Raw genomic sequence first — 21,030 nt, 5'->3', positions numbered from 1 at the left:
AAGACAGCAGGCAAGTTTCATCCGGCAAAATCCGATGTCCTCACAGCGCGCCTGCGAGCGCCTCCCGCTCTCCCACACTCTCTCTCTTAAAGAAGTCACCGCGGCGTTGCAGCATTCAGTTGCAAATTGCAAATACAGCACTTCCCCAATGTATACATAAAAAAGGGGTCTCCAGTCCAGTCAACTGGGCAGAAATGCGCCGGTTTCTCATTTTTAAAAAAAGTATATTGTCAAATATAGATTCAAATTCTAATTTTTCACAAATGAGAACAAGTCGCGAACGCAAAGGACAGCACGCCCTTTATCATGGTTGTAAGGAAAATATTTTTAAAAAATGTTTTTAACTCGCAGTCAACCTTGGTTGTATACACATACGAGCTTTTGCTGCCCCTACTCTGTCAGAATAAAAGACTGATTTTAAATCGTGCCTTCCCTCAAAGCTACAGAACGAGATGGAATTGTTGAAAAGATCGATCATGCAAAATATTTTCCAATTAAAATACTTCCGCAAAGAAAGGTTTAAACACCGAAGGTATCAAGGCACGTAGCCAAATGCGCACAGTTAGGAGAAAATAGGAAGATAATATCGAAAAGATGATAAGCTATCAAAAACGTTTAATAGGAAAAATAACGTTGCACTAAAGTAAGTGCAACGGCACGGGGGGGGGGGGGGGGAAAGCGACGAACGTAAAAGCAAGCAAATGAGGGAAGAGATGGATGATGTAGAAAGAGGAATCTCTGCATTTCCTGACCGCGCTTCAGTTCCTTTTCACTCGTGTAGGTGACGCTACCTCAAATGAGTCAGAAAACTCTCACATTCACCCACACTGAGCGGGACGGCATACAAAAGAGGGTGGGAGAGAGAAATCGGAACTATGCTGTTAACCTGAATTCCCAGCTTAACATCGCGCAGATATAAAGGGGAGGGGGGAAAGGAGCGGAATTTACAGATCTTCCAACCCGAGGGAGAGAAAAGAACATTATTACATTCACTCCTTTATAGACTCCAATCCTCCGAGAAGCATCGGCGTTTGGAGTCAGGGTTGCGCTGTAACCTGCAGCTACTTTCGGAATACAGAAGGCTGAATTGTACGGGGAGAGAAAGACAAACCCAACTTCAACTGCAGGAATAGCAATGAACTACTCAGCAGACCACGACTAATCGAATAACAAGGAAGGACTTTTTTTCTCTCTCTCAGAGAAGGATTCAGCACCACATAAAGGACTGCGTCAGGGAGCTGAGATACACTTAGGGGACTGGAATAAGAAAACTTGCCGTTGTCAAAAGTACTGCATCATATTCAGTCTTCAGTTGGGGATTTTTTTGAACATTCAACTACTCGGACCCGATCCAGAAGGAAGACGTCGTTTGTTTTAAAGGTCCGCATCGTGAAATCAGTTTGCTCTCATTCGGATTCCCGTTGTATCAACTAGGATTTCCCTGTCCACGTTCAGTCCAGAGGAGTATCTGCATTTAGACGCAGCTTGGCAGCTCAGCCCTTTTTGTACAGCTCTCCGGGTTCAATACGAAAGTCATTACCGGCAACCTTTATTCTGCGGGACTCTGCTCGTCGAACGCGAGGAAACGGATCGCGTTCGCAATCATTTAACAAGCCCCCCCCCCCCCATATCAACTTTCTGACGGCTTCCAGACCTTTTGTCTTCCGCTGCTCTGCAGAGGAACAGCAGCGCCTGGAGTCAATTCGGACGGTCGGAGAGAGAAAGGGGGGAGATTGAGAAGGGGAAGAAAAAGATAGGGGAGAGTGTGAAGGAAAAGGCTGCAATAGTAAGGTTGGGGCAGTCCGGTTGCAGCACACACACACACAGAGTCCAGCGAGCAGCAGCATGCAGGTAAAGAAGCACTAACTGCGGATTGCAGGGCAAACTTGGAACAACGTGACCCAAGAAGCACGTCCGAAAGCACTAGCGGATTCAGGTGATCAATTCGACTCAGCGCTGTTTCTTCACCTTCGTTTGGGCTGTGGCTGCGAAGCCGGCGATCTCTCGACCGAGAGCAAGAGTTGAGCCGGTCTCCGAAGGATGTTCCAGCGGGGGGAGGGTGGGGGGCAAGACAGAAGGGAAAGGGAGCCAGGGAACTGAAGCGATGTGTGCGAGGCTAGCCCCGTCACTTCAGTGAGTATTTGGAGACGGACGGACAGCTGTCAGCCCTCCAAAGTCGGGAGAGATTCCAACCCCCGCTTTGGCCGAGGGAGAAGAAGAATAATAAAGAAGAGAAATAACGAGAGGGAAAGAGAGAGACATGACTTTCTGCTTCCCGCTGCTGCTGTTCGTGCGGACCGCCGCGGTGCTGGCGAGCGCCAAGCAGGCTCTCCGGTACCGGATCACCGAGGAAGGACCGGCCGACGTGCGGATCGGTAACGTGGCCAGCGACCTGGGCATCGTGGCGGGCTCGGGCGAGGTGACTTTCAGCCTGGAGTCGGGCTCCGAGTACTTCAAGATCGACAACATCACCGGCGAGCTGAGCACCACCGGGCGCCGCACCGACCGCGAGAAGCTGCCGCAGTGCCAGATGATCTTCGACGAGAACGAGTGCTTCATCGACTTCGAGGTGTCGGTGATCGGGCCGGCCCAGAGCTGGGTGGACCTGTACGACGGCCGCGTGGTGGTGCAGGACATCAACGACAACACGCCGAGCTTCCCGTCGCCGGTGCTCACCCTGACCGTGGAGGAGAACCGGCCGGTGGGCACCCTCTACCTGCTGCCCACCGCCACCGACCGCGACTTCGGCACCAACGGCATCGAGAGGTACGAGCTGCTGGTGCCCGAGGAGAGCTCCGGGCCCGGGGGGGAGGCAGGCCGGAGAGCAGGGGGCACCATCGGCAGCCCCGAGGCCCGCGGCAACAACGGCGGCAGCGTCTTCGAGCTGCAGGTAGCCGACACCCCGGACGGCGACAAGCAGCCGCAGCTGATCGTCAAGGGCGCCCTGGACCGGGAGCGGCGGGACTCGTACGAGCTGAGCCTGAGGGTGAGGGACGGCGGCGACCCCCCGCGCTCCTCGTCCGCCCTGCTGCGGGTGCTCATCTCGGACGTGAACGACAACAGCCCGCGCTTCGAGCGCGGCCTGTACGAGGCCGAGCTGGCGGAGAACAGCCCGCCCGGCACCCCGGTGCTGCAGCTGCGCGCCTCCGACCTGGACGCGGGCGTCAACGGCCAGATCGAGTACGGCTTCGGCGCGGCCACCGAGGCGGTGCGGCGCCTGCTGCGGCTCGACGAGGCGACGGGCCGCCTGACGGTGCTGCACCGGCCCGACCGCGAGGAGCTGAGCCAGCTGCGCTTCACGGTGACCGCCAGGGACCGCGGGCAGCCCGCGCGCACCGACCGCGCCACCGTCTCGCTCCGGGTCCGCGACCAGAACGACAACGCGCCGCGCGTCGACATCCGCAAGATCGGCCGCATCGTGCTGCGGGACGGCGTGGCGCAGGTGGCCGAGGACGTGCTGGTCGACACCCCGGTGGCGCTGGTGCAGGTCTCCGACCGGGACCAGGGCGAGAACGGCGCGGTCACCTGCACCGTGGTGGGCGACGTGCCCTTCCAGCTGAGGCCGGCCGGCGGGGGCGGGGGGGATGGTGGCGGTGGCGGCGGCGGCGGCGGCGGGGAGGCGGCCGACGGCGAGCAGAGGGCCCGCAAGTACTTCCTGCACACCTCGGCGCCCCTGGACTACGAGGCGGCCCGCCAGTACACGGTGGCGATCGTGGCGGTGGACTCGGGCAGCCCGAGCCTGTCCGGCAACAACTCGCTGCTGGTCCGGGTCACCGACGTCAACGACAACCCGCCCGTCTTCCCGCAGCCGCTGGTGCGGGTCTCGGTGGCGGAGAACAACCGGCCCGGGGAGGCCGTGGCCTCGGTGCGCGCCTCGGACGCCGACGACGGCAAGAACGCCGAGGTGGCCTACTCGCTGGAGCCGTCCCCGGGGGGAGCCGGGGGAGCGGGAGGCCTGTTCTCCATCGACCCGCTGAAGGGAGACATCGTGGCGAACGCGGTGCTGGACCGGGAGCAGACGGAGCGCTACGAGTTCGTGGTGCTGGCCCGGGATAAGGGCAGCCCCAGCCTGCAGGGCAGTGCCACCGTGCTGCTGCGGGTCACCGACACCAACGACAACGAGCCGCGCTTCATGCAGGACGTCTTCACCTTCTACGTGAAGGAGAACCTGCCCCCGCACAGCCCGGTCGGCATGGTGACCGTCATGGACGCCGACCAGGGCAGCAACGCCGAGCTCACGCTGCGGGTCCAGGAGGACGGCGGCATCTTCTCGATCGACAACGACACCGGCACCATCTACTCCACCGTGTCCTTCAACCGGGAGCAGCAGACCAGCTACTCCTTCAAGGTGAAAGCGGTGGACGGCGGGGAGCCCCCCCGGTCCTCGACCGCCATGGTGTCGCTCTATGTCATGGACGAGAACGACAACGCGCCGACCGTCACCTTCCCGAAGAACGCCTCGTACACCGTGCTCCCCCCTTCCAGCAACCTGCGCACGGTGGTGGCTACCGTCCTGGCGACCGACCGAGACACTGGCATCAACGCTGACCTCAACTACAGCATCGTGGGGGGGAACCCCTTCAAACTTTTCGAGATTGACTCAGCCAGCGGTGTGATCTCCCTGGTGGGAAAGCTCACTCAGAAGCACTATGGACTGCACCGGTTGATAGTGCAGGTTAATGACAGTGGGCAGCCCTCACAGTACACCACCGCAATGGTCCATGTGTTCGTCAACGAGAGTGTTTCAAACGCTACGGTCGTGGAAGCACAGATAGCCCGAAGTCTTCGCACTTCCTTGAAGCAAGATATTGCAGGTGATCCAAATTACGAGATGAGCAAGCAACGACTGAGCATTGTTATTGGGGTGGTTGCTGGTGTCATGACAGTGATTTTAATCATCCTGGTCGTGGTCTTGGCGAGGTACTGCAGACCCAAAAAATCCAAGAATGGCTATGAGGCAGGAAAAAAGGATCCAGAAGACTTTTTCACCCCCCAGCAACACGACAAGTCGAAGAAACCCAAGAAGGACAAAAAGAACAAAAAGTCCAAACAACCTCTGTACAGCAGCATTGTGACTGTGGAAGCATCAAAACCAAATGGACAGAGATATGACAGTGTGAATGAGAAACTTACAGAGAGCCCTGGCATGGGTCGCTATCGTTCCATGAATGGCGGACCTGGGAGCCCTGACCTCGGTAGGCATTACAAATCTAGCTCCCCATTGCCAACGGTTCAGCTTCACCCCCAGTCACCTACTGCAGGGAAGAAACATCAGGCAGTGCAAGAACTACCACCTGCTAACACCTTCGTAGGGACAGGTGACAACATCTCAATTGAATCAGACCATTGCTCTGAATACAGCTGTCAGATAAATAACAAGTACAGCAAGCAGGTAAGAAGCAATAATTACCAAAGCAATGTCTAAATGTAGTTTAGGAGGGAGAAATCATCAGTTTGAATGCAGAATAATATCATGCATTTTTAACATGCACATATACTTTGTAATGATGTATGCACATTCAGAATTGATTTTCTGTAAAATCGTAATGTTGAATGTTGAAAAATAGACTGAGAAACATGTAGAACCTTGGATGAAGAAGTTTTCAATTATTTAAATCCTAACTGGGAATAAATGTAACAACTATGTAGTTCTTTTAAAAATTCATTTACATTGCAAAGCCAACACAGAACTGTACATAATCAGCCAGTTAGGATTGTGCATTTTGGGTAATTGAGCTTTTGTGATGTCACTGCACTAATCCTCCTCTTTCTCCCCTCTCTCTGAACCAAAATGAATTACCTGTGCAACGTCAGTTGCTCACAGATCTATTTCACGGTGACAACTAAATTGAAGTACATTCATGTTCAGTTAGTATTTGCATAGTGCGAGATAAGCAGATAAAATAAAATCTATTGGTCTTTTTGGTGTCAGTATTTGCGACATCAACATTTTGCCAAATGTCAATTATGAGTGGCAAAATTCAGATGTTGCAAATGTCACTTGAAAATAAATCCCCAGAGCTCTTCTTTACATGCATGGCTTGATGTCTTTACCTTGATATGAATCACTAAAACAGCTTTGGTAGCTACACTGTAGCAAATCAAATACTCTTCTAGAACTGGAGTCCATGTACAGTGGCAATCACATGTTACAGTTGTGCATCTATTCCTACTAAAATATAGAAGACTTTTACTTATTTAAATGACTAAAAGTAATAAGACTGTTAGTGATGAATGAGATCAGGCACACATGATAGTCTTTGAGAATGTCCATTTATTGTAAAGTAATTTTCTAAAACTTCAGTAATATGGCGTTTAAAGTTTTATTTTAAATGTCTAAAAATATAGGTTTTACTTGTTTAACTTTTGATATATTAATATTACTGCAAACTTCAAAGTATACAAACAGGTTTAGTATTACATTTCTTTGCAACTTTCTGGGAACATGTTGAATCTAATTGATATGTAAAATTACAATCCTAGACTATTCTAACGGTGATAAACTTCTGAACACCATTGTGAAAACAATTTGAAGTAGAACTCTGAGAGCATCCCGAGGCAATACGTTTAAAATCCTTATTACCTTTACAATAAACTATGACAGGTCATAGCTCGACCCTTTTTTTTACAAATACGTGTTGAATGATCGGTATTCTCTCCCCAAAATAGTAAAACAGGCTAAACAATTTTCTGATTATTGTGCCTATTCTAAGTGTGTGTGATGAATGAAATGTCACAATGGTTGCATATATTCTTCCATGATAGATACTCTGATGCATTTGGAACTAATTAAATGGAAGGCATGTTTTGTTTCTTGTGTACAATCACCAAAGCTTAGCCGCATCAGAAACTTGCATTTTCTATTTATTAATTCAGTACGGGAATGTAGAATTGGAGTTAAGCTTGGACAAAACAGCAAGGTTTGCACACTGTATTTGGTGTAAATGATAGTTTTTCTTGCTATCTACCTACTCTGGATGAAATATGTTTAATACTTTGTTTTCATGAAGTTAAAAAAATATGCTGAGCTGTGCTTTTGTGGCAGAAAAAAATAAATATCAATATAATGACAATAGCTTCAAGTCAAGATAAAAATATACTCACATAAATTATAACTTCAGGCTATTGATATGTATTTGTATTTTGTGTCCTATTCTTCAATATTAAGCAACTCCTCATTCAAGTAAATAATCTGTGAATCATCGTTCTGTTCAGGTTATCTTGGTCTGTGTATTTTTGAGAGATTGTCAGCGTAATAAAAGGCTATGTATACTTTCCCATATATTTACTCAAGAGCTAGAATTAAAGAAGATGCTAAAGTCAACGAATGATATTTATACTGAAGCTTAAGAAACCCAATCTGTTTCAAATATTCCATGTAAATTTCTATTAGCATTCATGGCAGAAATAAAAAAAATACATATTCCAAATTAATTCTGAAAATAAACAATGAACATTGTCATTTATCATTATAAATGCCTTTACAATGAGATAAATAATAGTATTCAAATCTGTCTTAACCAAGTGTGGAGGAAGTTGAAGGTAATTAGACAAATGAGATTTTTAGGCAGCTGAGCATCTCTGTTGTTTGATATGGATTTCTTTGGATGCAAGTCAAATGAAACAACAATTTACAATTCTGCTATCTCGCTGTGGAACGCACATCAATGAGCCATTGGCTTTGTTGATAATATCTTCAGCATTTTGATCTTTATTAATTTTATGCATCTTTTCAATTGAACCAAAGTTAAATTATAGTTAATTGAAGTCTGAGAGGATCTTTAATTAATCTATTTCTTATTCATGTTTCACTACCTGTAACAGTGCTTCATCATAGATGAAGGTGGAAAACATATTTTCATATCTGTTGTGATATTGTGCTTGTGTGACCTGGGTGTAAAAGTACACTTTAACTAACTTTAGGACACTGGATTCATTGTAAAACACATTGGAGAAAGCTGTGCCTGACTGCATAGAGGTGTGGTTCCATTTGATTGTTTTTGCCATCTTCCTGCTTATGACTGTGTGAAGTGGAATTTAAATTTACCCATCATATATTCATATTTAGCTATTTAAAGCCATGACCATAAACATGTGTCTGTAAATAATTAAATTTGATATCTTTCAACTTTAAAATCCACATCTAATTATTGAGATACACTTCAAGGAACTTGTAGTTGAGAATTGAGGAACTTAGCCTCAGAACGTAGTTGAGCGCACAATGTACAAACCTTAAAAATGTGTCAGTACCAAGTTTTGTTCATGTCTTGCAACTGAAGAAAGCCATTTAATAAACCTTCAATGGAGTGTGAGCAAAGAGTAAATGAATTATACATGTTGGCCTTTGCATGCTAATGCTGTTGTGTTACAGTGGTAGTGTTTCTACCTTTGAGCCAGGAGATGTGGATTCAAATCCCACCTGTTCTAGAGGTATGTCATAACATTGCTGAGTAGGTTGATTAGAAAATAGGTTATAATACAGCTAATTGTCTCAGACTGTGATTTGTGGAATGCAGTTTTCAGTGGACAGCATATCACTGTTGATCTTGCTAAGTCAGCAGTAAAGTATTTTGTGTGTGCATTCCTGGTCCCAAGAATAAAGATCTGCTTCTTGGTTGACATTTTAGATAGTCAGCTTTCTTTTTACGTTAAACATTTTGAAGTGTGAGCACTCACCTGGGAAACTTTTAAAATGTATCTCTACACCTGTGTGGAATTATATTGCATACAATGTAACATTAAGCTAGTGTAAGAGAGCCTTCTGGAGGAGTTTCACACTTTTGCATTCACATTGATGCCCAAGTTACACGGCCATTTTTAAACTTGACGCATTTCCAAAACAGCATCAAGCAAATACAGAAGTAAAAGGTACATCCAGCAAATCATAGCTACTACAGTATTTACTGCTTGTTTAATAATATCCAGAAGATTTTTGACCCAGCTTAGGACAGTATTACTTGTATGCCAATTCAGTTAAGGCTGATGGCTGCCACACCCAGAAGAACAGGGATGTTTTAGTTGTGTTTAAAGAACATAGCAGCTTTCATGGCTAAATGCTAGTTCAGTAGTGACCAGAATTGTTGAATTTACAGATGACAAAGTTTATTCTTATTTGGATCCTTATATAGTTCTATTGCCAAACATTTCACTTTCTATTAAATTCAGTGTTGTCAATATATACAAAACAGTCGGCTTGATTTTTTGATTTTGTTTCTTTCGATTCCAGAAAGAGTGTGAATAATGTGTAAAAGTACTTGCATGTGCTCATTTTATTCTAAATTGGTTCTGTAATTAAAACAATGCAAACAACTGAGTACAGTGTCATTTTATTAGCAACAGAGAAATAACATTCAAAATATTCTATGCTTTCTTTTCCTTCTGTTGAAAACGTTATAACATGAAGCATGTACATTTCTAAAGGTATATCTAATATAAAAGGCCCAATAAAAGGCCTTTCTTTCATGTTTGCTTTACAAAATAAAAGTTCTAGAAAATTAAAGTAACAAATAATTGGTTGTTTTATATGGGTGTTTCATGTATTGGTCCGAATACCTCTTGATTGAAAATGAGATTGCATGTAAGACATGCTTAACTTTACCTAAAGGCAGCACAATTAATGTTCTTCAGATGGTTTAGTGGATGAATGCCTTTCGCCTAATTTAAATCACGTGGATTACAGTAATCGTATTCAGATTGGTTGCCCATGGTTCAGGCAGATAAAATTGATGGAATACCAAATAATAATAACTCCCTTAGGAGAAGGTATATTTGTATGTACACTAGGTTCATCTGTGATGTCATCCACTTTAAAATATTCAGCTGACTGGACAGAAAAATAGCTTATTGGCTAATGAAGTAGAGTAATTGCATAAATGATTGCAGTTGCAGTTCATAATTTCATTACATTGGTATTTCTTTCTCACTAATGCAATGATATTTTACTCACTTTTTCTTTCCCTCTTCCATATCTGTCTCATTCTTGTTTATGTTTATGATTTATGATTTGTGTGTATTTTATATCTTTTCATTTTTCTACATTTGTTTGTGTTTCTCTCTTTAAAATCATGATGGAATCACCTCCAGTCTTGCTTCCAATTGGCTTACTTATTTTATGATATCCAAAGACGTCATCTAAATGGAATTGGTGAAGCTTCATTTAAGCAAAATAAATAGAAAGCACTGGAAATGCTGCGTGTAATATAAACGCTTTATGTAATGCCTTTTATTTTACTACATTGAATGCAAAATCTTTAACAAGACAGCAATTTGCATATTTCACAACTAAGAATAGTAAAGATCGTACTAAACTGATTCAAAGCTCTGCACTACTTTGGAATCTTTATAACTTTGAAAATAAAGGATACATAAGCAAAAGAGCTACTACAGAGAGTGAAGTGCAATACGTGTAATTGGAAATAAATAATTAGTCAAACAAATATTTATAAATATAGTGAAATTAACTAATATGACCCTTAGTGTTATGTCTTTAGCTAGTACTGTGCAGATTTCATCATCATCCAAAAATAGTATTTTTTGTATTGACTTTTAGATAATATAAATTAAGTTTACACAAATTTAAAAGATTATCAGTACTTAGCTGGAAAAATAACACATATTACTTCGTCATATCCCATTTATGTGACCAAGCCTGCAACCCCCAGATCCCTTGAATGACTAAAAAAGTCAAATTGTGGAGGGTTCTTGTAATCTATGAAATAAAGTTTACAAAAATCAACAATGGCTTTGTCATCTGTCACATTTTGTGCAGGTTAGGTGAATTGGCTGTTCTGAAATTGTCATGGTGTTCATGAATGTGTGTTCAGGTAGATTAGTCATGGTAAATGTAGGGTAATGGGATTCAGTGGAGAGCTGGGTTTGGACAGTTGGTGTGAACTCGATGGGCTGAATGGCCTCCTTTTCCACTGTAGGTATTCTATTAGTCTATCTAACAAAAAAGAAGTAAACTCACCAATTTTTGAAGAGTAGAATATACCTTTGCAAGGAATAGCATCTCTATTTTATTCCTTATGTGAGAAAAAATTATTCCAATGAAAGCTTCTAAAATTGTGTTTTTCTTTGTTTTAGATTAGGCCTGAACAATTTATGAAAACACGTTTGAGTGATAAAATGACCTTTGATGCCAAAGAATAAGCAGATAATATTACAGTCCAGCATAAGAGCAAGCTGTGTTGCCTTACTACGCCAGGAATCTGGGTTCCATTCTAGCCTTGGGTGACTTTGTCGAGTTTGCATGTTCTCTGTGTGTTTGCATGGGTTTCCTCTGGGTATTTCAGTTTCCTCCCACAGTCCAAAGATGTGCAGGATAGATGAATTGGCCATGTTAAATTGCTCATAGTGTCCAGGGATGTTTAGGTTAGGTGGATTAGCTATGGGAAATGCAGGGTTATGGAGATAGGTTAGGAGGTTGGGTCTCATTGGAATGCTGTTTGGAAGGTTAGTGCAGACCTGATGGGCCAAATGACCTGTTTCCACAAGATAGAGTTCTGTGATTGTATGATTGTATGATTTTATGATGGAAGAATTGCCAACAGGTGGCATCACATTGTTGTAATTGCTACTTCATAGTTTCATTTTTAACAAACTGATTTCAGAAGCTTTCTTTTTTAAAAACATCTTTCGTAGCATGGTCAATGTCAATCAATGTAAATAAGCAAACTTTTACTTCAAGTCATTTTTTTTGATAGAAAATGACCATAGTCACAGGTCTGAAAGCAGCACTCCATGCATGTATTTGAATGGCATGTGTTAGTCTTTCTTTTCTTAAACTATAAAGATGTCATTCAATGCTGTCACTATGGCTGAGTGCTGTTATTACTGTGCTAGACAATGTAATGTAAAGATGAAACAGCTATACAATGATGCTCTGCTCTCTGAATTCAAACTGGTAATCACAGATAAATTATTTAATACTTAAAATATCTGTCTTTTTTTGTTCTTGTTTCAAGAACAAAATAATGAGAATTAGAGATCGAAGAAAGGAATGTAATATGGAGATTAGTATCATAATATTGTTAAGTAAAACCATCTTAAAGTGTGCTATATCCATATACACATAAATTACCTATTGTCTTTAAAGATGTAGCTGTAAAATAAAAAGATTTGTGTTTTTTTTGTACCTTTCACAACTATAGGACATACCAAATCACTTTACAACCAGAGTCATAGAGTCGTATAGCACGGAAATAGACCCTTCGGCTCAACTCGTTCATGCCGATTAGGTTTCCTAAACCAAACCACTCCTGTTTGCTTGCATTTGGCCCATATTTTTTGAAACTTTTCCTATCTATGTACTTGCTCAAATGTCTGTTCGATATTGTAAGTGTACCCGCCTCTACCACTTGCTCCAGGAGCTCATTCCATAGAAGCACTGTGTGAAAATGTTGGCCTTCAGGTTCTTTTTAAATCTTTCCCCTCTCAACCTAAAACTTTGCCCTTTAGATTTGGACTCCCCTATCCTGGGGAAAAGACCTTTTGCTCTTCACCTTATCTGCCCCTAATGATTTCATAACCCTTTATAAGGTCACCCGTCAGCTTCCTATACTCCAGGGACAAAGGTCCCAGCCTTATAACTCAAATCTGCTAGTCTCTGTAACATCATTGTAAATTTTTTTGCACCCTTTCCAGTTTAATAGTATGCTTCCGATAACAGGGCAACCAGCATTGTGTGCAGTCGTCCAGATGTAGCCTCACCAATGTCTTGTACAGCTGTAACACCATGTCCCATTGTACTCAGTGCTTTGACCAACAAAAGCAAGTGTGCCAAACATCTTCACCGCTCTATCTACCTGTGATGCCACTTTCAAGGAACTGTGTACCTGCACCCATCGTGCTCTCGTTTCGCCAACACTCCTTAGGCTCTAACACTAACTGTGGAAGTCCATCTTGGTTTGTCTTACCAAAATCCAACACTTCGCATTTAATTGAATTAAACTTCATCTTCCTATCCTGGACCCACTGGCCCAATTGATCAAGATCCCACTGTACTCTTAGATAACATTCTCACTATCTACAATGTCATCTGCAAATGCATCCAATTTGGTTTTTATTAATGATGAATAATAGTGGATCCTCCTGGCACAGCTGGTCACAGGCCTCTAGTGTGAACAGCAACCCTCTACCACCACCCTCTGTCTCCAACTTACAAGCCAACATGATAGCTCTCCCTAGATCCCATGTGATCTGACCTTACTAACCAGTCTACCATGCAGAACCTCATTGAAGGCCTTGCTGAAGTCTATGTAGTACAGACAAAAAAAAAATGCAGATGCTGGAATCCAAAGTGGACAGGCAGGAGGCTGGAAGAACACAGCAAGCCAGGCAGCATCAGGAGGTGGAGAAGTCGATGTTTCGGGTATAACCTTTCTTCAGAATTGGGGATGGGTTTAGGGGGAGCTGCAGATAGAGAAGGTGGCAGGGACAGGGTGGTGAAGTGGGGAGAGGTGAAGACGGGTAGAGAGTACAGTTAGTACCTTCTACCTGTATTCACCTATTCTCACTTCACTACCCTGCCCCCACCATGCCCTTTATCGGCAGCTCCCCCTACATCTATACCCAGTCCTGAAGAAAGGTAACACCCGAAATGTCGAGTTTTCCACCCCCTGATGCTGCCTTGAGGTCTATGTAGTAAACATCTATCGCTCTGCCTTCATTGATCTTCTTGGTGACCTGTTCAAAAATTCAATCAAATTTATGATGCACAATTTTCCACGCACAAAGCCATGCTGACTATCCCAAATCAGTCCTTGCCTTTCCGAATGCATGGAGTTTCTGTCTCTCAGAAACCCCTCGAACAACTCACCACTGAAATTCTCACCGGTCTGGCTTTTCTTTGAAGCCTTTCTTGAATAATGGCCCAACATTAGCCACCCACCAGTCTTCCATCACCTTGACCATAGCTGTTGATGATACAGATATATCTGCTAGGAGCCCCACAATTGATTCCCTAGCTTAGAGTCATCGAGATGTACAGCATGGAAGCAGATCCTTTGGTCCAACTTGTCCATGTCGACCAAATATCCTAGCCTAATCTAGTCGCATTTGCCAGCACTTGGCCCATATCCCTCTAAACCCTACCTATTTGTATACTCATCCAGATGCCTTTTAAATGCTGCAATTGTACGAGCCTCCACCACTTCCACTGACAGGTCATTCCATACATGCACCACCCTCTGTGTGAGAATGTTGCCCCTTAGGTCCCTTTTATATCTTTCACCCTAAACCTATGCCCTCTTGTTCTGGTCTCCCCCCCCCAGGGAAAATACCTTGTCTATTTATGCTATCCACGCCCCTCATGATTTTATAAACCTCTATAAGGTCACCCCTCAGCCTCTGACGCTCCAGGGAAAACAGCCTCAGCCTGTTCACCTCTCCCTATAGCTCAAATCCTCCAACCCTGGCAACATCCTTGTACATCTTTTTTGAACCTTTTCAAGTTTCACAACATCCTTCCAATAGGAAGCAGACCAGAATTTCATGCAATATTCCAAAAGTGGCCTAACCAATGTCCTGTACAGCCGCAATATGACCTCCCAACTCCTGTACTCCGTGCTCTGACCACTAAAGGAAAGCATGTCAATTGCCTTCTTCACTATCCTATCTACCTGTGACTCCACTTTCAAGGAGCTATGAAACTGCACTCCAAGGTCTCTTTGTTCAACAACACTCCCTCGGACCTTACCATTAAGTGTATAGGTCCTGCTCTTCCCATAATGACTTGGGATGCACTTGATTAGGTTCCAGGGATTTATCTACATTCATGCATTTTAATATTCCTACTTGTCCTCTTCTGTGACATGGACTGTCTTCAAGACAGTACTGTTTACTTCCCTGAATTCCCTAGCTTCCATGCCTTTCTCCATGGTAAATATTGATGAGAAATGTTCATTTAGGATCTCATTCATCTCCTATGGTTCCACATATAGACTATATAGCGACCTTGTTGATCTTTGAGGTGCTATTCTGTCCTTAGTTTGTCCTTATTATACTTGTAGAATCTCTTTGGATTCCTCTTTATTTATCTGTCAAAGCTATCAAATCTCCCCTTTTGCAGTACTGATTTCCCTCTTAAGTGTACTCCAACACCACCAATACTTCTGAATAGATTCACTTGATCCCAGCTGCTGATACCTGGTCAATATCTCTGGTCATCCAGTGTTCAATACTGTCAACCTTGCCCTTCACACTCTTAGGAACATGCTGGCCCTGAACTCTTGATATCTTGAAAGTCTCCCACTTGCCAGATGTCCCATTTCCTCCAAATGGTCTCCCCCAATCAATGTTTGAAAGTTCTTGTCTAATACTATCAAAATTGCCCCAATGTAGAACTTTAACTTGTGGACCAGACCTATTCTTTTCCATAACTATGTTAAAACTAATAGAATTATGGTCACTGGTCCCAAAGTCCTCCCCTAATAGCATCTCAGGCCCTGCCTTATTTCCCAAGAGGAGGCCAAGATTTGCGCCTTATCTACTGCCATCTGCAATCTTCCTACATACTTCCTCCTCAATTTTCCACTTACTATTGGGGGACCTAGTACAATCCCATCAGAGTGATCACTTCCTGTTTCTCAGTTCGCCTCTTTGGATGATCGCACAGGAATATCTTAAGTATTATTATGATGTTTTCCCTGATCAAAAATGCAACTCGCCCCCTCACTTGGCTCCAGTTCTATCCTTCGTGTAGCATTTGTACCACGGAACTTTGAGCTACCTGTCCAGTCCCTACCTCGGCTATTATTCTGCAGTAGCTATAATATCCCAGTCTCATTTTTCTCAACCATGCCCTAAGTTCATCTGCCTGATCTGTCAGGCCTCTTGCATTAAAATAAATGCAGTTCAATTCATCAGTCTTCCGTCGTTCCCTGCCGTTCTCTTGCTTGCCTTGTCTATTTAACTTGGCCTCTTTAACATTTGTACAACCTCAACCTTCTCTTTTGTTTCACTGTTTAGTGTCCCACCCTCTTGCCAAACTAGTTTAAATCCTCCTGATATGCTCTTGCAAATGTCCCCACCAGGATTTTGGACCTCTTCCAGATCAGGTGTGATTCATCCTCTTGTACAGGTCATCTCTGCTCCAGAAGAGACCCTAATGATGCAAATAATCTGAATTCTTGTCCCTTGCACCAGGTCCTCAGCCACACATTGAACTGCCCTATCCTCCAATTCCTACTCTCACTTACTAGTGGCACCAATGGTAATACAGAGATTATTTCCCTTGAGGTCCAGCTTTTTAACCTCTTGCCTAACTTCATATATTGACTGTATCTATCGTTAGTACCAATGTCTGCAACAACCTCCAGCTGATTGTGCTCCCCTTTAAGCGTTTACCACAACTGTTCCGTGATATCCTTGACCAGCCATCAGGGAGGCAACATACTATCTTGGAGTCTCATTTGCAGCCACAGAAAACCCTCACTAGAGATTCCCCTATCACAATTGCTCACTTGGACTTTGCCATATCCTACTTTAGAGCAGAGCCAGTCTTGTGGCACAGACCTAGCTGCTGTTTTCCACTAATAGGTTATTCCCCTCAACAGTATCCAAAATAGAATACTTATTTGAGGGGGATAGCCATAGGAGACTCTGCACTACCTGCCTACCTCTCCTGGTGATCACCCATCTACCTGATTGAACCTGTGGTGTGACCACCTCTCTGAAGCTACTATCCCATTCTCTGCCTCCTGCATACTCCTCAGTGTGCTCAACTGCCACTCCCATGATCCAGGCAGTCTGAGATGATCTGAAGCTGGACACAAACCCCGAATGTCCTTTAGGGAAGGGAACTCCCATCCTTACCTGGTCTGGCCTACATGTGACTCCAACCCCACGCAATGTTGTTGACTCTGAACTGCCCTCTTAGGGATGGGCAATAAATGCTGGCCTAGCAAGTGATGTCCACATCCTGTGAATGAATTAAGAAAAAGACATAGTCACCAGTGATACTTGACTGCTCTCTGAGCTCCCACATCTGACAGGAGGAGCATACCACTTCACTGACTGCCATCTCTGTTCCATTTAACAACTAGTGTTCTTAAGAAAAAGAAATTCTTGCCTTTCCCTTATCTTGTTGCTGTTTGCCCTTCTCAGCAAAGCCCGGTATTTACGTAAGTCCACACATGGACCTACCGGCAGCTATTTGATCACAAAGCAGCTCCTCTTGAAAATGTCTTCTCCGCTAGGGACTACCTCCCTTCTATTCTTTGCTTGGTGGTTGCTGGTGAAGCTAACAACTCCTTACTGCCAACAGACTTTGTTAAGCCTTTTCCAATCTCTCATACTCCTCCTGATTGCTGCCTGGATGATCACTGGTGAAACCTCCTATTGGAATATGCATCATACTGCAGCTAGTCCATACACAGCAAACATTCACAAACACCAATATGATAATGATTGGAGAATTTATTTTTGTGACTACATTTTTTATCCTTTTATGGGATATAAGCATCACTGGCAGATCCCAAATTGTCCTGGAAAAGGTGATGGTGAGCTACTGTCTAACTTTGCGGTTTGCAATTCTAGAGGACTGTTCAAAAATCATTTCGGCCAGACAAGATAAAGACAGCAGATTTACTGACCTAAAAAGCATTTGTGATCCATATAGGTTTTTAAAACAATCCAATAGTTTCATTATTGAGCTGAGTTTTTTATCCATTCACCACTCACTGAGATTGTGCTGTCAAGCTATACTATTCCTGGAGTCAAAAAAGTTAAAATGCAACAAGGACACAATAAGTTTATGATCTACCTCTCTTCTCTACCCTGGTTGACAGAATGCACAGACCAGGTTTCAGTGTGCGACAAGAATTACTATTTATAAAAAGCATGTAGATGCTAGCTACAAGTAAATAGATATTAACCACTAGCATATAACAATATAAATTAATATTCTAATCCCAATAGAACCCTGCTTCCCCCCCCCCCAACATGGCCATAGACACACGCACATACACAGAGAGACAGTAATGCAAAAATTTATGTGAGGAGGGAAAATTTTGACACAAAAAGTTACTTGATTTTTGCTCATAAGAGTTGCTGAGTTGAATCTTTTTTTGCTGGTCAGAACACTGTTCCTCAGTTGTCCTTCTCTGGATGCTTGCATATTTTGCAAGAAAATGGTTTACTTTTTAAAATCGTCTCTGACTTATTATTTAAAAGTTAAAACTTGCAGCAACTATTAAATGAAGGATAAACTGTTTTTTGTCAGATTTAAAGTGGCTTATCGCAGAGAACAAAGAGAGAGCTCCTGGTAGGTAGAGACCTGATTGAAACCTTTGTCTGATTTCCAGCCCCAATCTGTTCACTTACCTGAGAATCAATCATATAGTTGTTAGTAGGTAGAAAGTCTTTGGTTTGTGGGCTAGTGACCAGTGACAATCAGCTTCTTGTTTGCAACTAAACTCCATTAGTTCACGGTTTGGAGATGCCTGTGTTAGACTGGGGTGTACAAAGTTAAAAATCATACAACACCAGGTTGTAGTCCCAACAGGTTTATTTGGAAGCACGAGCTTTTGGTGCTCTGCTCCTTCATCGGTTGGTTGTGGAGTATAAGATTGTAAGACACAGAATTTATAGCAAGAGTTAAATTCTGTGTATTACAATCTTATACTCCACAACCACCTGATGAAGGAGCAGCATTCCCATTAGTTCACAGCATCTCAGCTCTCATTCATCTACAAATGTTACGTAATGTCTTGCTGTACAAACTGTTCACAATGAGTAGCAAGTTACTGGCTTTTAAATCATGCAGCAATCCTTAGTTTATTAAAAAGAGTTATTCTTCCAGTTCCATAATTTTAAAACACAAAAACAAAAAGGCACAGTTTTTACACAAGATTTGTTTTAAAAACAAAATCTGCACTGTGGCAGGATTTCAACTCATGTCTCCAGAAAGTTTGCCCATTCTTTTCTTTGTTGTTGCAATGCTGTGAAACAAGTTGTCATTCCGGGGCATTTTGCCATTCATAGTGTTTGTAAATGCACTTTATTCTTTTCATTTGGACTCGAAGTGCTGTGATATTCATGTCTCTACTTTGACAGTGGGGAATGCAAGAATCTTGGAGATGAAATAACAGTAGGTGGGATATAAGTTTGGATTGCATATTTCCTGAATGCAGACTGAGATGGACTTCAAGGTGGCAGGGATTGAAACACCTTTTTAATGGAATAGTATTTGCAAGGATCAACATGTTTCAGATTTTTATAGTTTCATCTAATTGGAATAAGTAGCCTTTTACCCGGACGAGGCATTTATCACTTTCAAAGTAAATAAAACATTAGGGAAGCTGTTAACCCCCTGATTAAAAAAAAACTAAGCGTCAGGAACATTGTTGCATCTTGGTCTGTTCTCTCACATCTGTAAATTTCCATTTGCTTTAGAATTTTAAAAAAACTAGTTCAGGTTTACCTGAGCTAGTTATTTAAGATTCCAATAGACATTGATTCATGTTGAACTTAAATACCTCAAAAATAATTGTATTAATTGAAAGACAATTTGAATTTGAGCAATGCTTGGTATTATTTTTCAATGGCAGTAAATGATCTGCAATGACATTATAAAACAGCAATTCGTGGAATGACTAGTATTATGATGTAATTGGTGTAGTCAGCATTGTTACACTGGCAGTGGACCAATTTGCTCTATATTTGAGTTAGATCATGCTCTTTAATAAGTTTACCTAATTTAGATTTTAAAGACCCATTCCTATGACATATTTGGAATCAATTTTGGTGCAGCAGTAAATTAATCCACAGATCATAGGTTCGCAAAATAAATCCCAGCTTAAGTTAAATATATAAAACAGATATTAGGTATAAATACAGAATATAATTTTTAATAGAATTCCTACGGTGTGGAAACAGGCCATTTGGCTCAACAAGTCCACGCCAACCCTCCAAAGTTTATCCCAACCACACCCATCCCCCACCTTGTTCCTATAACACTGCATTTCCCATTGCTAAGCTACACGTCCCTGAACACTATGGGAAAGTTAGCATGGCCAATCCACCTAACTTGCACATTTTTGGACTGTGTGAGGAAACCAGAGTACTTGGCAGAAAACCACGCAGACACAGGGAGAACGTGCAAACTCCACGCAGGCAGTCACCCAAGGGTGAGGCAGCAGTGCTAACTACTGAGCCACTGTGCCACTGTTTGATTGCTGTGTTTGGCTACCAGTTCAAGATTTTTGAAATGACTGGTTGAAGTTGGAATCATAATCAGGTAACATAAAAATTGCTGCAAAGCTATTGGGAGACTACTTGAAAGATTTGATCATTTTCGGCATGCACAGTTTTGTCTTGGTTAATTTTGTTACAAACTTGGGTTATGGTAATTTGAAAAAACACTCAGAAAAATGTCACTACAATGCAGTATATTTAAACAGAGTCATAGAGTCGTAGAGATGTACAGCATGGAAACAGAACCTTCAGTCCAATCCTTCCATGCCGACCAGATATCCCAACCCAATCTAGTCCCACCTGCCAGCACCCGGCCCGTATCCCTCCAAACCCTTCCTATTCATATACCCAGCCAAATGCCTCTTAAATGTTGCAATTGTACCAGCCTCCACCACATCCTCTGGCAGCTCATTCCATACACGTACCACCATCTGCGTGAAAAAGTTGCCCATTAAGTCTCTTTTATATCTTTCCCCTCTCACCTAAACCTATGCCCTCTCGTTCTGGACTCCCCGACTCCAGGGAAAATACTTTGTCTATTTATCCTATCTATGCACCTCATAATTTTGTAAACCTCTATAAGGTCACCCCTCAGCCTCCCACGCTCCAGGGAAAACAACCCCAACCTATTCAGCCTCTCCCTGAAGCTCAGATCCTCCAACCCTGGCAACATCCTTGTAAATCTTTTCTGAACCCTTTCAAGTTTCATAACATCTTTCCGATAGGAAGGAGACCAGAATTGCACGCAATATTCCAACAGTGGCCTAACCAATGTCCTGTACAGCCGCAACATGACCTCCCAACTCCTGTACTCAATACTCTGACCAATAAAGG

The 21,030-nt window shown here is 43.2% G+C and overlaps 1 protein-coding gene across 4 annotated transcripts in view; it reads left to right on the top strand.

The window, feature by feature from the left end:
• The first annotated feature begins 2,171 nt into the window (after positions 1 to 2,171).
• pcdh7b (protocadherin 7b) overlaps positions 2,172 to 21,030 on the top strand; it is a 391,978-nt gene continuing 373,119 nt past the window's right edge. For all 4 annotated transcript variants that reach the window (XM_043693476.1, XM_043693499.1, XM_043693486.1 and 1 more), the window contains exon 1: positions 2,172 to 5,392. In XM_043693476.1, the coding sequence (XP_043549411.1) occupies positions 2,261 to 5,392 (3,132 nt within the window). In that variant the 5' untranslated portion in view covers positions 2,172 to 2,260. The remainder of the gene's footprint in view (positions 5,393 to 21,030) is intronic.

This window comes from Chiloscyllium plagiosum, chromosome 1 (assembly GCF_004010195.1).
Source record: "Chiloscyllium plagiosum isolate BGI_BamShark_2017 chromosome 1, ASM401019v2, whole genome shotgun sequence".
Lineage (NCBI taxonomy): Eukaryota > Metazoa > Chordata > Chondrichthyes > Orectolobiformes > Hemiscylliidae > Chiloscyllium > Chiloscyllium plagiosum.
This window is presented reverse-complemented; position numbering and strand designations above follow the sequence as displayed.